The sequence below is a fragment of the Palaemon carinicauda genome, chromosome 40, assembly GCF_036898095.1.
Source record: "Palaemon carinicauda isolate YSFRI2023 chromosome 40, ASM3689809v2, whole genome shotgun sequence".
Lineage (NCBI taxonomy): Eukaryota > Metazoa > Arthropoda > Malacostraca > Decapoda > Palaemonidae > Palaemon > Palaemon carinicauda.
This window is the reverse complement of record NC_090764.1, coordinates 51,472,592-51,489,864: the sequence shown is the minus strand read 5'-3', so window position 1 is coordinate 51,489,864 and position 17,273 is coordinate 51,472,592. Positions and strand designations below refer to the sequence as shown.

Sequence of the window (17,273 nt, the reverse complement as noted above, 5' to 3'; positions counted from 1 at the left end):
AATCGAGCATCACCTTGATCAGTCCTCTCATCTCGTGCGCATCGTGTGGTTGTCCTCTATTCGCTCAGTTATTAACAGTGTTTTTTATCTTCCTTTTTCACGTGTTGTTTTCTGTGTTCCGTAATCTTGGGTCCTAAAAAGCTTAGTTTCGGTTCAGGAAGTAGTAGTAGTGGTGAGAAAAAGAGGAAGTCTATGCTTTCATTAGAATTAAAGCAAGAAATAATAGAAAAGCATGAGCGGAGGTGTACGTGTTAGCGATCTGGCTAAACAATATGGCCGGAATATGTCTACGATCTCGACGATCATAAAACAGAAGGCAGCCATTAAAGCAGTGAAACCTTCGAAGGGGATCACGATTATTTCCAAACGTCGTAGCCCTACCCTTGAAGAGATGGAACGACTTTTGTTAATATGGATCAAAGACAAGGAGATTGTTGGCGATACGATCACGGAAACGATCATTTGTGAGAAGGCCAGCGCTATATACAGTGACTTGAAGGCGCGGGCTCTGGGGGTGACACGGGGGAGAGTTCAGCCGATCCTACAACGGAGGAATTCAAGGCGTCTCGAGGTTGGTTCGAGAAATTTAAGAAACGGACCTGGATTCATTCAGTTGTTCGTCATGGAGAAGCTTCGAGTTCGGACACCAAGGCTGCTAAAGACTTTGTTAAAAAGTTCGAAAGCATCGTGGCGGAGGAAGGTTACGTAGAGCAGCAGGTGTTCAACTGTGATGAAACCAGTCTGTTTTGGAAAAAGATGCCTAGTCGAACGTACATTACCGCCGAAGAGAAGAAAATGCCTGGACATATGCCAATGAAGGATCGGTTGACTCTTGCGCTTTGTGCCAACGCCAGCGGGGACTGCAAAATAAAAGCCGTTATTGGTTTACCATTCCGAAAACCCTAGGGCATTTAAAGCACATAGAATTAATAAAGACATAGAATTAATAAAGACCTGCTACATGTTCTATGGCGTTCTAATTCTAAGGCTTGGGTTACTAGGCATATCTTTGTGGAATGGGTAAACATAGTTTTCGGCCCTGCTGTCAAGAAGTATCTTCAGGAGAGGAATTAGCCTTTGAAGTGCTTGCTTTGCTTGGACAATGCACCCGCTCAACCCCCCCCCCCCCCCCCCCCCCCCCCCGTAGTCGCAGATGATATCATCGACGAAATACAAATTCATCAAGGTGTATCTTCCACCGAATACCACCCTTATCCTCCAGCCCATGGACCAGCAAGTCATCTCTAATTTTAAAAAGCTCTACACCAAGCACTTATTTAAGCAGTGCTTTAATGTCAAGCAAAGCACCAACTTAACTTTGCGTGAATTTTGGAGGAGCCACTTTAATTTTGTGCACTGCTTAAAGATCATAGATCAGGCTTGGGAGGGAGTAACTCGTCGGACCCTGAATTCCGCTTGGAAGAAGCTTTGGCCTGATGCTGTTGCTCCCAGAGATTTTGAAGGTTTTGACCCTGAGAATGAACCTGTGCTTGCCGCCGAGGGAGACGTTGAAGAAATTGTATCTCTTGGCAAGTCCATGGGTCTGGAGGTGGATGAAGATGACATCACCGAACTCGTCGATGAGCATCATGAAGAGCTCACCACCGAGGAACTCAAGGAGTGGCAAGCCATGCAGCATGATGAGTTCCAAGCGCAGTTGAGTGAGTCGGAGGAGATCGAGGAGGTAGGCCAAATCTTTGGTACGGCGGAAATAAAACAGATGTTGGCATATCATCAACATGTGGTTGATTTCATCGACAAGCATCACCCACAGAAACTTCAGGTTTGCCGTGTTGTTGCACAGTTCGATGATGTTTGCTTAACACATTTTAGAAAAATCCTCAAAAGCCGTACCAAGCAACTTTCACTCGATAGTTTCTTTAAATAATCTTTAAAACAGTACGGTGATCATGATGAAAAGAAAGAAAGTGAAGCAAAGAAAAGGAAGACCAGATCGAGTGAAAGCGATGAAAATTAAAAATAAGAAAAGAAAAAATGTAAAAAATAAAGTATAAAATTATAAAAATGAAAAAAAAAATAAGCTAAGTTAAGTTAAAGTTCACGTAGTAATGTAAGTCATCGTTCACGTTATCGTATAAAGTCACCGTCCCTACCTCCTCTCTGATCTTCCGTCTCCTCCTGCCTAGCAGTCCCTACACCTGCGCTGGCCTGTCGCTAAGTTAAAGTGATACATTAAAACCCCTTTTTTATTTATTTCATTATTATTACTGTATTCTTTATTTTGGTTTGTATGTATTTATTATACAGTATTGTATTAATGTTATGTGTAATTATGTGTAGCCATTTATTAAGGATTTATTATGGGTTTTTAGGCTGAGGAACGAATTAAATAAATCACCATGTATTTTTATGGGAATATTTGCTCCAACATACAATCGTTTTAACATACGAAGCAGTTTCTGGAACGAATTAAGATCGTATGTAGAGGTATCACTGTATATGTAATTCAGCCTCGTTGTTTGCCGTGAGATGTCATTATTGTAGGAAACATGTTTCATCTGAACACAAGGAGATCTTTGAAGTTTGAAAAACCCAAAGTACCAGTATCAGAGTATCGGCAATTGAAGCTCATTTTTTGATTGGCTGATAACGATACCAGACACTCAAGATGTGAGGCCAATACCGATACTGGTTTCATGACCGTGGTCGATATCAATACCAATACTCACAAAAAAAAGGCTGGTACTACCGATACCGATACTATCGGCACATCTCTACTATGAAAATCAAATGTTTCTTAATAAAAATATAATTTTAGTATTTCATCAAATACTAAAGGAATTCAATGCATTCTTACTTGCATTAGAATGAAAACCAATGGCAGGCTTCAAGTCCATTCAAGATCACTATCTGTTTTAGTGTCCCTTATAACAAATAATGCCGAGAATAATTAGGCCTGAGGCTAGAACCGAAACGTGTCCCGTGAGAGCTGAGTTAGATTATTTGTTGCGCTGCAACCATAATGCCTACTGAGATGGTGTCCAAAAACCTGTACTGTATATGCCAGTGTCCAGAAAGGTGGGTTTTCTCATTCATCCACTAGTTTTGAGGACATGTACTACTGAGTGGTTTCCTGAAACGCTGAGGTTGCGGCAAGGCCGCATGTATCATGTGCTCAAGGGGGCCCCCTTAGTAATGCTTCTCCTGAGGATGTAAAGGCTCTCATGATGTTTTTTCTTAATTAGAGGGAGAGAGTGTTTCTGAATACATATTTTAGGAGCGGCCAGAATTCACAAACAAAGTGGAGTTTGAGGACTAGTCCTACCGAGTGGTTTGCGGAATGCTAAGGTTGTGGCAAGGCCATATGTATCATGTGCTTTAGGGTGGTTCCTAGGGATGCTTCTCCTGAGGATGTGCAGACTCTCCTGATAGTTTCTCTTAATCAGAGAGAGAAAGTGCTTGTGAATACTTTCTTCCGGAGCAGCCAGAGCTCGTGAACAAAAGGGGAGTAATATGTCCCAAATATTTGTTCTATCAGAAAACTCGTACTGCTCTTCAGGACAGAGTAACCAGTTGCTCGTGTCATCAGGAACCTCGTTGAGAGACAAGATCGTGAAAGAGTTAAACCTGAGATCTTTTCCAACTAGAGTCTGGATTTGTTCACTGAACCAGTAACCGGTAAAAGTGGAGTTGCATGTCCACTGATGCCATATGATCGAGGGGAGGGGTCCCTGGTGATGCTTTCCATGAGGATAGTGATTTTTTATGTTAGGTCTTGACAAACAGTTTGATCATGTTCAGTATGATGAACTTTACTTATGATCTGAGGGCACCAAAAAGAGGGTGACACACTTCTTGATAGACAAGATCATGAAAAAGTCCAACTGAAAAGCAACGGAATCTGGTTCTCATCATCAGAATCATTATCAAAATGAGAATAAGATAACCTTTCCTGAATTGGGTTTCCAGGAAAAAAGACCCTGTAAGTAGGCTTGTTTTCCTTGGCTAGAAAAGGAAAAACAGGGTCAGTTCCCTGATTCAAGCCCTCCTGTCTGGGATCGTGATGTTAATCTTGGGAGATAATAAATCCCTTCCTCCCAACTAAATATTAGGGAGAGTGTTACTCCTAGGAGACAGGTCTGCCCTCTAGAAACCTTGGTAATGAGGGCGTTGATAGTTCTTCTTGGAAGGAAAGTTCTAGTTATCTCAAACAAGGATCTGCTTCCTGATCCAGAATGTGATCTAAACTTCCAGGACTGATATGAGATCTGTTGCTTGGAAAAGCTCCAAACTCGAGAATAACCCCTAGTATAAAGGTTTTATTTGACCTGAACAGTCCCTTTTCTGTTGACTAACTCTTCCCAGGGAAGAGGTCAGTTAGATTTCTATTGTGACATGTCAAGAAAACTTACTGTGACATGGTCTAAGAGTGATTGCTTACAGCACTCTTTATTCGGTCTGGTGGTCTGCTTGTGATTTATCATGAGAAGTTGCAGAACCAATACCATAGTATTGGTGAAAATGGTGGCTAACAAAAAGTCTGGCAAAATTCAGAGTTTTGTGAGGGGAAATCATTTAAGGCCAAGCTTTTTTATTAGGAGGTATGGATGGCATAGCTTTTATAGCCATACCTGGTTCCTACTCATAGGTAGTCACGACCGCTCTTTTTTTGGTGATGACTTTACTCCACGAGGGGGGACATCTAGTCTAGCCCTACTAATAAACCTCCATGCCAGGCCATCTGGTAGGAGTAAAGGTGTATCTTTCCACAGCAAAACTCCTTATCAAGTAGTCTTATCTTTCCCAGAGAGGCTTCCTAGACTCTCTAGACTCGGAAAGGAAGTACTGAAGTCTTGTTTAAATGATGGACGGGAAAGACAGGAGGTCAAACCTTTGACTTCAATGTTGAGCTTTATTCTTAGATGTTACGTCCCCCAAAGATTTATGGGAAGCCAAGGTTCCTTTGACAGAAGAGGGATTCTGTGTACTCAGAATTCTGATGCTAAACACCACTCGCACTGAGAATACTATAGTATCTAGTGGAGACATCACTTCCTAGAACAGGTACTTATTTTCCCAGAGACAGTGGTATAGGTTTGAAACAGTAGTCTTCTTCTCGAAAGGTTATATCTTATAGATCCTCCTTGAGGTAAACTTGGCGTGCGGTTGAGATTTGATACCTCACAAGAGCTTTGAGGTAACAAATGGCCTGAAAAACTATTCAATATTTGTCATGCCAACTAAAGATTAAAGAGAGAGGAGAGATCCAAAAGGAGTCCTACTTCCTACTGTAATGCTGAGGTAACAGGAAACTTGAACCAGGTTCCTCCCCTGCCTGCAGCCAGTATTAGGATGCTCCTGAGAAAGTGGAAGTCTAGCACCCGGGGGCTAAAGGTATTAGACTGTCCACCTAGACTAACCATGGTAGGGAAGGAGGTAAATAGGAAGACCTATATCCTGGACAGGCTACTTCACTTGTTCAGAGATTGGTCCTATCAAATTTTCTACCTCTCCCACACTTTGTCGGCCATTCCCTACCTGTGGTAAGTCAGGGTACGCACCTATTAATAGTAGGAGCCATTGAACCTGCGGTCTTCACCTTCAGGGAGGTGCGAACTCTCTCCCTTGTCTAAGGAGTTTGATCTATGGTATGTCTCTATACTTTATACTTTATATGAGTCTCTCTGTTGACACTGAGAGGCAGGCATTTCAGTTGTCATCTATCTCCTCCCGAAGGTAGTTTGTTTCAGTCTTGCGATCTTTACTATCACCGACTCTACTTCTGTCTGGGAGAACAGGTATGGGGAATTCACCAAATCAGAGTTTCCCAAATTTAACGCATCTCCAGGGGACAGTTGCTCCAATCATCTGGCCAAGATTCCGTCGTATCTTTTTAAGACACAGTTCCCCCATAAAGGAACGGTCTGATGTAAAAGAAATTCTAGTGGTTTTGACCTTGCTTGTGACAATTCTTCAAATCGACATAGGGTGTTATGATCCTTAAGATCTTCCATAGTTGTAGAAGCAGGATATTGCTCTAGACCAATGTTCAAGCCATTAGCAGGTTTGGATTGCAGACATAGCTGCTATTTCCATGTTCATCATTTCTGAACCTGAAAAAATGGAGGGGAGTGCAGATATGTCCTCAGTCTGGGCAGATGGAACAAAGCTAATGAAGTTCTCTGGAACCAGTAGTGGTCTCTAAAAGGACCCAGATGGCACAAATGAATTTGTCTGCTCAGACAGTGCCAGAGGTGGTAACCCCAGGGACTTGTTGACTTTACGAGAATTCTCAGGGGCTAAAACTTGCATGTTAAATAGGTTTAGAGTCTTTAGTTTATCTCGAGAATTCTAATCTATATTTGAGTTTAGGATTCTGTGCTTGCATCTGAATCCTGTCTCCCGGTTTTACCTCAGTGACAGGTTTCTCTAGGGGAGACTCTGTCATATTCTTTAGGTGATGGATGAGGCTGCTAATCCTCATAACTTGAGGTGTGTCTGTAACCGATATAGAGATTCCAAGAGGTCCTAATTCTGTTGGGTTGTAGCCAGCGCTCACAGCGAGTACCCCCATAGGGTTAACAACAGTAATGTCAAAGTTTTGAGAACTAGCTATTCCGTCTCAGACCATCGTCCTTTCTTTAGCTGTAAACACATTGAGCGAGATAGGAGGCAGAGAGAGGCAGAGGGAAACTTTTTTCCCACTCATGTGGAGCCAAAGTATGGGCTTTCCATCCCCAGATTCGGTCTATTACATCAGAAAGATTTCTCTACTGGGAGGCCTCTGCACGAAAATGACATGGGCCTCATCTACGCTTCTTCGTAAAGTTGACTCCTAAGTCAGACTGGAGTTCCGTTATTGAAGTAGGGCAAGAGGTTTCTTGCCCGTCTTTACCTCTATTGAAGTAGGGCAAGAGGTTTCTTGCCCGTCTTTACCTCTATTGAAGTAGGGTAAGAGGTTTCTTGCCCTTCTTTACCTCTACTGAATTAGGGCATGAGGTTTCTTGCCCTTCCTTACATCTATTGAAGTAGAGCAGGAGGTTTTTTTGCCCTTCTTTACCTCTCAAGGTTTGTGAAGGGGAATTCCCCAAGCAGAAGACCATTTTATGCTCATCATTCATGCCCATGGGGCCACTGTTTGGGCCACCCCCTGAAATCTTTAGGGAGAATGTCACAACATTATTGGCTTGTGGAGAGAATTTCTCACTCATTAAACTATTAGCATACGATCTGTCATTGGGGAGAGGCATGATAACCTTGGATGAGTTGTAAACTTGTCCTGTGTGTGAAAAAATTTCTTCATGCGCAGAAAATTTGGTGGGTGTGGTGACGTCATCATGTGTTTAGATGGCAGCTCGTACAGCTTTGTCTGACTGAACAATTATCCTGACTGAATCATGGAAAGAGGTAGTTTTGGTTATTATCCTACTCGACTTCCCTACTCCAGTAGGTAAGGAAGGAGAGGGTAAATTAAAAGGCAAGCATAGTTTTGGGAAGCTTCATGGTGTGACTGCAGCTGATGCAGTCTGACCAACCTTATCGTAAGCCTCTAAAGAGTTCTTAAGACTCTGTAGAGGAGACTTAAGCTTATGCCCCCATAGTTATAAGGCAAACCTAGTTTGTGAGAATGTGTTGGGGATTGCAAACTTTCCTCTTCCAGTGCGGTTGCTTTGTGACTTGGGGGGGAAAGCTGTCTGAATTTCCAGTCTCTCCAATGGGAACGTCTTTCTGAACAAGTCTGTTCATTTTCCCTAATCATGGTTGATGTGCTGGGACCTGGCTCAAGGCAAGAATATTTAGCAAGTGCTGGTTCAAGGTCTCGTTGTGTGTAGTCGACACCATTCTGGATATTATGTCTGTTGGTTATTAGAGTTGAAGTTTCAGGGAACTCATGACACGAAAAACTAAAGGGAGGTTCTTGCCATAGAGAAGGAGATTCATCTCTAACTCCTGTTGGGAGGAGACACCGTAAGTAAAAATCACAATAAATTTCCTGCGACAAGAAAAATATCTCTGGGAAGTCTACTCTCTAGGCAAGAGGGGCAGAAGGGATGTGTCAATGTTTACCCAGCTCAATGGATGCCACAATAGTCACTATCCCATCTTGGGAGAGAACATAAATACCAAGATTTACTAGACATAAGCACTCACTGGTAACTCGCAAATAATGAATTGTAACTCAATTGACTGTGAATGAAGATCAACACAAGTCAAGAGCACTAAACACTAAAAGGGTAGGTGAGATGAATGCCATAGGCTCGATCATAGAGAGGAAGTGAGAACACAACCTCTTCACTTCGCGACCAGCAGTGTTGAGTAGAGATGATGTGAGCATGAGTCCTCTTGCTCCATGCGCATGCGCTATGGTTGCCCAGCAACGGAGCATGTTGCAATCAAACCAAAGTTTCGGTTGGTTAGTTGTAGAAAACAGGATTAGCAGTAACACACATAAATGGCTCAGAAGTTTGTATCCGAGTAGGAATGAGAAGAAATTATAGATTTTAGTAAAATATTTACCGTGCTTGGCGGTATATCTTAGCAATCCACGTTTGCCAACGGTTTTACTCGTATAAGGGGATGAGTTACTTGCTGGGAGTAATGAGAGCTTTGGGTGTGGAGGAAATGCCCCCCATATCTCGATGAAGTCACTGACAGCAAGGTGACGTATCGGGTTTAAGGCGATGGACAAACTGTCTCTTCGGCTTTTACTCCTGATGCCTGGCAGTTGATCTTACTAGAATTAATGTGGACTGGCAGGGATCACTTAGCTAGTTAGATAGGCACTGCGCATCAGAGGGAACTGGCTATCCTTTAATGTATCTAACCAATGAATTCTCTACGGATTTAGTCAGTCAGGGAAAGAGAAGATGACAGAATGGCCCTCAGTCCCGTGCGTAGCAGGGTGCTAAGAATCTCCCAGTTTATAAATACTAAAGAAAAATTGAAAATAGGTAATTGGAATGTTAGAACCGTGAATCAGATTGGGAAGTTACAGCAAGTGAAGAGTGAATTTATGAAATATAGTTTGGATATCTTGATCCTAAGTGAAACACTAAAGGGGATTGGTAAGAAAACTTTAGAATAAAGCAATATATATATATATCTACTCAGGAAGATCAGATGGAGTTGGAAGAGAAGGAGTAGGAATGATGATGACGCCAAGAGCAGAAAAGGCATTAACCGAGCGGTGACCTGTAAATAGTTGATTGTTACTAGCAAAGTTCAAATCAAAGCAGTGCAATATGACTATTGTAATTTGCTATGCCCCAACAAATGATTCCCCTGAAGATAGGAAAGATGAATACTGTGAAGAACTGCAGAGTGTAATAGATGAGATCCCAGAGAGAGATATGAGAATTGTGATTGGAGACTTCAATACTAAAGTTGGAAAAAATAATCAAGGGATAGAGAATATGATGTGTGTCGAGAGTCTTGGCGAAGTTGCAAATCAAAATGGAGTACATTTTATAAGTTTCTGAACAAGAACATTCACAAGTATACATGGACTTCACCATGTGGCAATTACAAAAATCAGATAGATCACATTAACATTAATAAAGAGAGGAGGAAGACTCTGAGAAATGTAAGAAGCTATAGAGGTGCAGATATTGGTAGTGATCACCAGCTCCTCATTGCCACACTGAAATTAAAACTAAAAGCACCAAACAGAAAGATGGATAGAATACCTAGGTTTAATGCAACTAAGCTTTCGGGAGAAGAGCACAGAGAAACATTAGCAATTGAATGTTAGAATCGATTTGAAGTCTTAGAGACTTTGAGAGACGAATAACAGACAATTAATGAAGAATGGTGTGATATTAAGAACACATATCAGTCAGTTGGTAGTGAAGTCTTGGGACACGTAGTTACAAGGAGAAAACCATTGATATCAAATGATACTTGGGATACTTTAAAAAGGAGACAAAGACAGAAATTGATGCTGAAAGTTCTCTAGGAAGTGATGAAAATTACAAGGTAGAGCATGCTAAGTATTCCAGTATTGATAGTGAAGTCAAAAGAAAAGCCAGGAATGACTGGCGAAAATATTTAGACAGTAAAGCAGATGAGGCTGGCAAAGCTATGAATTCAGGAAGTGGCTATGGTGTAAGAATTTCTCATAGAATTATTAATGAAATCTCTATGTGGGCAAAGAAGAAGAAGCATATACCCATCAAAATGAGAGATGGCTCTGTTATGGCAACGGAAGATGAAGAAAGACAACGTTGGATGGAACACTAGTGATGTCATGGATAGGAAATGTGAAGGGAATAATTTTATTGATATACCTGAAGTTGATGAAGACCTTGATGTTCCCATGAATGAATTCTGTGTGTTTAAAGTCGAAGCTATCCTAAAAAAATTCAAGAGATGGAAAGCCCCGGGATGCGATGGAATAACTGCTGTAATGATACTGGCCGAAAATGAAGTGACTCCCAGACTACTGACAAGATTATTTTGCAGAATATTATATGAAGAGGCAAAACCTGATGAATGGGAGTTAGGAGTGTGGGTAAAAATAGCAAAACAAAAAAAGAAAAAAAGGAGACCTGACTGATTGCAATAAAACAGATGCATAACACTTACGTCAGTTATGAAAATATATAGTAGGCTTATTCTAAAGAGACTGGAGGGAAAGATTGATGAAAACTGAGACATGAACAAGCAGAATTTAGAAAAGGTAGAAGTTGCACTGACCAAATTTTCTTTTTGAGACATGTACAGCAATGCATATAATATAGAAATCTCCTGTTGATGCCATTTCTGGACTATGAAAAAGCCTTTGATAGTGTGCACTTGCTAATTTTGTGGAGAGTCCTGTGTTATTATGGAATTCCTCTTAGATACTGTATGCAAATTTGATTAAGTCTGTTCATGACCATAGCACAGTGGTTTTCAACCTGTGAGCCATAGCCCACTGGTTCTGAGGGGGGCCATGACACAAGCATCTTTGAGATTATATTTGAAAGTGAAAAATCTGAAGGAAGAGAAGAAAAAACAGAATCTTGCCTCCAAAATTAAATAATCTGTCACTTTCATAATTTGTGCCAAGAATTTTCCAGGTACTTTCCTGACCTTGAGGAAATAGATCTTTCCTTTGTAGGAAACTCTATTAATGCAGAACCAGATATTATTCTAGAGTCTGACCAAGAGGAATTTCTGGAAATGAAGTTGGATTCATATATCAAAGATTTTGTATCATATCCTAGAGTTGGAAAGCTTAGTTTGAAAGCCTTACTACCTTTTGCTGCGACTTACCTGTGTGAATCCAGGTTTTCTGCCTTATTACAAATAAAAACTATAACAAGAAGTCGCTTGGAGGTGGAGCAGGATATGAGTTGTGGATTATCTACAACTGTCCTATAAATTGATAAACTTGTATCTAAAAAGCAAGCACAACCATCACACTAGCTACAAAATCTATGCAGTATTTTATATGCCGACAACAAAGTACAGTGTACTATTGTTATTTCTATAATTCTTGTACAAGTGTAAATTTAGTTATTACAATACAAATAGGCCAATTTTATTTACTATAAATACATGCCAGTGATAAACTTCATAAGTAAAAAAGTGGAATTTTAGTTTTATATTTATATTTCCAAAATTCATTTAGAATATTGTTAAATGCAGGCCAGTGCTTTTTTCATAAGTGAAGAAGTATTTTAGTTATTATTACAATCCATAAAATTTGATTATTCAAATACTGGGAAGTGTTTAATTTCCTAAGGGAATGCATGCCCTTTGAGTTTTGATTACAATATATGTAAGTTATTAACTGTGAATAAAGGCCAACATTCTCTTCCAGTGGTGAATATGTAAACTAATTAAGTGCTCTAAAGAAATAGTTCTTTAAATGATAATGTAAAACTAATAAAAGTGTCCAAAAAAATTTAATAAAATTCTATTGTTATTGTTTTACACAATTTTGAAGGGTATTGGGCCACGAGTACTTAGGAATACCAAAAATGGGACGTGGGCACAAAAAGGTTAAAAACACTGGCATAGCAAGTGTAAATTTCCTGTTAATGGAGTCTTATCAAATGAATTTCCAGTGAACAGCGAAGTACTCCAAGAGAGTGTATTTATTGTCACCTATGTTGTTTATCCTCCTCCTGGATTTTGTAATGCATAGAACAGTCAGAGATGGTGGAGAAGGATTGGACGGGGTTGGTGATAGGAATTTAGCAGACCTAGAGTATGCTGATGATGCTGTCCTTGTTAGCAGAACACCACAAGATTTGCAATGCTTGCTTACCAGAATGCATGAAATATTAAGCGAGGATGGGCTGAAGATGAAAAGAAGAAAGACAGAGTTGTTGAGAATGTAGTATGCACTGGAAGATGAAATATTATTGGAAGGAGAAAGGATTAATGAGGTAGAATCATTTAAGTACTTAGGAACTATGATCTCCAATACAGGGTCTTTAGAATGAGAGTTTAGTGAGAGATTGAAAAAAGCAAATCAGACAATGGCTAGGTAAAGTAAAATTTCGAAATCAAATCGCCTGAAATTACATATAAAAATCAGACTATATATCATTTTAGTGAGATTGGTGTTACTCCATGGATATGAGTCATGGTATGAAAATGAAACAATCTCCAATAGATTTAGTCGATTTGAGAACTAAGCCCTCAGATAGATATAGGGAGTTCAATGGCAGGACAGGATTAGAAATGAAACTACAGTATAAGAGAGATTACTCGAGTGCCATATGTTGATGAGATCATGATGAGGGGTAGATGGAGATGGTTTTGGCATGCTCTTTGCACTCCCCAAGAGAGATTAGTTCACCAAATGTTTAGTTGGGCTCCACAATGTAGTAGAAGAGTTGGAAGACCTAGACTTACATGGCAGAGGACTATGAAGCGCAAAGTAGGAGATGATGAATGGAGAAGTATTGAAGTAAAAGCTCAAGATAGAGACGGCTGGCAAAATCTAACAGAGGCCCTTTGCATCAATAGGCATAGGAGGTGGTGATGATGATGATAAGTAATAAAATCCTCTTTAATTTCAGGTTCTGGTATTGCTTCTACATGCCCTTATAACTAGTCACACACTTCAGAGCCACTGGGACTTGGGAAAATCTAATCATCTTGTACCTCGCATTCACTTGTGCAATGGACTGGAAACATTTTATGTAGCTGGTCTTATTCCATTACTCCTGTATTATGAAATAGGCCATAAGATATTAGGCCTTGCTGAAAAACTTCCATTTTTACCATTAATGCTTATATCAGTTTATTGTGCTTTTGGTATTTTTTACTCATGGATGAGCTATTACGGTTTTGTCTTATCAGCCCCTAAAAAGAGTAAAAAGAAGACACACTGAAATCTTGATTCTATCATAGGTACGTTTTAAAAAAATTACCTTTTATATTAAAATCATTCCTCTACAACATTTATTTTGCATAATAGTCTATGTTGATGATATTAAGTACTGTAAAAATTGTTGTACCTCACATAAGATATGAAAAGAATATTTTGTGATACTGTGTACTAAGTTTGTGCAAATATACATGGAAATCTTTAAAATGTGAGATTTTTTATTTTAGTTTCATCCCAAATTCTGTGAAATCTCTTTGCAACAAGGGATGATTATAAGGTGAATTATTAAAATATCAAAACATTTTGAAATATTGAAGTTGGAGCAATGCATAAATTCTGTAATTTCATGAAGATAACTAGTCATCAGGGCCAGATTCAGCCAATTGGTCCAATTGTTCACTGCACCGAAGGATGTCCCATGTTAAAGTAATCTACCGGTAGTCTTAGACTAGACATTTCAGGTTTTGCAATAAACAACAAACTATTATATTGATTATAAACAGTAAAAATTTTATCTAAGAAAATAATATGAACGTGTAGAGAAGTCGTATTTTTGTTAAATATCTATAAATGTAAAGTACTTTCTTGTAGTAGTAACATAAGATTAAATTGCACTATTGTGTTACATTTTTGTGCAAATGCACAAATTTGGGGTTAATGAGCCATGTGGGCTCCAATACTTAACTGTGGAACGCTATAACAGGAAATTCAATGCGACCAAAAAATAACGAAAACAGTAAGTAGGCTACTGTACAAAGGAGACCCGCTGAGTTAGGCACTATTGTACCCATCTCAATAAATCTTATGCTGAAATACATAAGAAAACAGATGACATGTCATCACTGAGAACCAATATTGATACTGGAGAAAATACTACCTGGGCACTTGTTTGGGCTCGTCAACTGTCTTTTATTCTTTATCAGACAAGCAGCCTGACATATATTTCTGCTCTATCTTAGTACCAGAACATACGGGTATCCTCCTCAACCTTAAAGTAAGTACAGCTGATTAATGCCTAATTTTGTTATTCATTATTCTTAGCAATATAGTTAACGTAATACACTTACCGTTTTATTTGTCCTGAGTGTTTTTACCATGAGTTTTGGATGTTTTAACTTTGAGCTTTGTTACTTGCTGTATGACTCAATTTAGTTGTGATTTTTCATAATAGCATGGGAAGTATTTAGGTTTTAAAGTTCATCTCTTATAAATTTTGGTATATAGTATTTGTTACAAGAGTCTAAGTAGAGGTTCTTAGTTTTAGACTAGCGTAGTCTAGAATTTTTTACATTTGTCGACATACGCTAGTACAATTTGAGACTTTTTCCATGAAAGTTTTATAAGTGTTTAGGTTTGATATTTTATCCCCCTCTTCATTTACAAATTTTATCAAGCTTTCATATATCTTATTAGCCTAAATTAAGTCTTAATCCTCAGGGTAAGTTTGTAGGCTAAGTAACGGTTGTTTACATAGTTATTTGCTTATACTGTATGCTTTTACTGCCTACATTTCATGACTGCATGGCAGTGGTTAAGTTATAATATTTTGTTACTTCTTTGCCTCTGCTGTTTTAGGACATTGTGCAAAAGTGTCTGGTGACATGATTGATAGACTTTGCCTTTCATTTGAAGAGACTGGGGTTCAATCCCAATGTGAAATAGAGGCGACTAAAAGGAATGGGACAAGGGGAATGGGAATCCCCTCTCCTGTATAGTTTCCTGCGAGATATCAAAGGAAAGGTGCAGGGGAGAGGGTAACTGCTCCCCGCACTCTAGTTTTGGGGTGTCTGAATGCGCATGGATCTTGTATAGAGTAAAAGATGTGGGATTGGAAGTATGTATGTTTTGGAATAGAAGGATGGATGTATTGGCCTTGTGTGAGACAAAGATAAAAGGGAAGGGTGAAGTGATGTTTGGTTAAATAACAGGTAAAGTATCCAGGATTGAAAGGGAAAGAGCCTAACCTCATGTGATATTTCATGCATTCTGGTAAGCAAGCTTTGCAAGACTTGTGGCATTTTGCTAATAAGTACAGAGTCATCAACATACTCTGTGTGTGCCTATTTCCTGTTACCAATCCAGTCCAATCCTTTTCCACCATCGCCAACTGTTCTATGCATTACAAAATCCATGAGGATGATAAACAACATAGGTGACAACATATTCCCTTGGAGTGCTCCTCTGTTCACTAGAAATTCATTTGATAGGATTCCATTAACATCAACTTTGCACTTGCTATGCATATCAAAAGACTTCAACAAATTTACATATTCAACAGGAACTCCATTAAAACGCAGGGCTCTCCACAAAATTGGCCGGTGCACACTATCAAAGGCTTTTTTATAGTCCACAAATGACATCATAAGTTAATTTCTATATTCTATACATTGTTGTACCACTTGTCCCAAAATGAAAATTTGGTCAGTACAACTTCTACCTTTTCTAGATCTGGCTTGTTCATCTCTCAGCTACAAGTAGTCAGATTTTTTTCCTTTTAATTAATTAATTAATTAACACTAATAGCTTCCATTCGTAAGAGTTTTCCTCTACCCCATATTCTATAAGTATTCTTGGAGTCACTTCATTTTTGGCCAATATCAACTCATCAGTTATTCCATCATATCCAGGGGCTTTCCATCTCTTTAGTTTTTTAATGATAGTTTCTACTCCAACACACTGAATTCATTTATGGGCACATCAAGGTCTTCCTCAGCTTCAGGTATATCAGTTAAATTATTCCCTTTATATCTTCTATTCATAACCTCACTAAAGTGTTCCATATATATATATATATATATATATATATATATATATATATATATATATATATATATGTGTGTGTGTGTGTGTGTATGTATGTATATATATTTGTATATATATATATATATATATATATATATATATATATATATATACTATATATATTGTATATATAGTATATTTTTATATATATATATATATATATATATATATATATATATATATATATATATATATACATATATATATGTGTGTATATATATATATATATATATATATATATATTTATATATGTATTTTATATGTGTATATATGTGTATATATATGTATTTTATATATATATATATATGTATGTATATATATATATATATATATATATATATATATATATATATATATATATATATATATATACTCTTACCATCCTGGTCTAGTGTAGAGTAAAAACAGTAGATTATTAATGATTTTATTTACGTTTTCATTTGTGCATTGAAGAAATGAAAAGCCAGCCCATAAGATGAGTCCCTCTCGTGTAGATTTAAGTTTATTACGTAAATTACGTTAGACTTTCGTCGTTAATTTCATTGTATTCTTCATTCAAGTCAGTATGTGTAAATTTATGTTATTTTTAAGAATTAACTTTTTATTTCACATATTTTTGTTACGAAATCTTATGTAACCTGTTTAAGTGTGTTATGTAACCCATACGAAATATGAACAAAGGCTTATGAAATTTATTTTTTCTTTATATTTTTATGAGGTATTGCACCAAGTTAGAGAGAGAATACACAATTCTTCTTGTGCCATGGGCTTTGGAGTTTTTTCCAAAAAACCTATCAATAGATGTTATCTTTTTTTTTTTATTTCGGGGAAAAAGGGTGGGTGGAGCTAGCTGACAGAGAGTCGTATCTCTGTGCTTGAGAGTTGCCTGAAAACCCAGGATTTGTCTCTTTGACATTTTTTATCTAGTTGATAACTCTGATGCCCTTAGGCCAACCCCCCCCCCCCCAACCCCCCATGCCACCTTATCTCGGTCCTGGAACATTCTGGAAGTAGCTAAGTTTCATATATAAAGGCAACCCTAGGGTGTCATACATGAGATAGAGAATTCCAGCCTTTAGACAGAGCCATCTCCACCTCTCTATCTCATACTCAGCCCAGTGTAGTTTTAAAAGTGTTCAGTAAAATTTTAAAGTTTTGGTGTGATGGGTTTTTTTGTGAACGT

General features: G+C 38.4%; 1 protein-coding gene across 2 annotated transcripts in view; it reads left to right on the top strand.

Moving 5' to 3' along the window:
- xit (ALG6/ALG8 family glucosyltransferase xit) overlaps positions 1-13,495 on the top strand; it is a 182,008-nt gene extending 168,513 nt beyond the window's left edge. For both annotated transcript variants that reach the window (XM_068363730.1, XM_068363731.1), the window contains exon 11: positions 12,978-13,495. In XM_068363730.1, coding sequence (XP_068219831.1) covers positions 12,978-13,292 — 315 coding nt within the window. In that variant the 3' untranslated portion in view covers positions 13,293-13,495. The remainder of the gene's footprint in view (positions 1-12,977) is intronic.
- Positions 13,496-17,273: the final 3,778 nt, after the last annotated feature.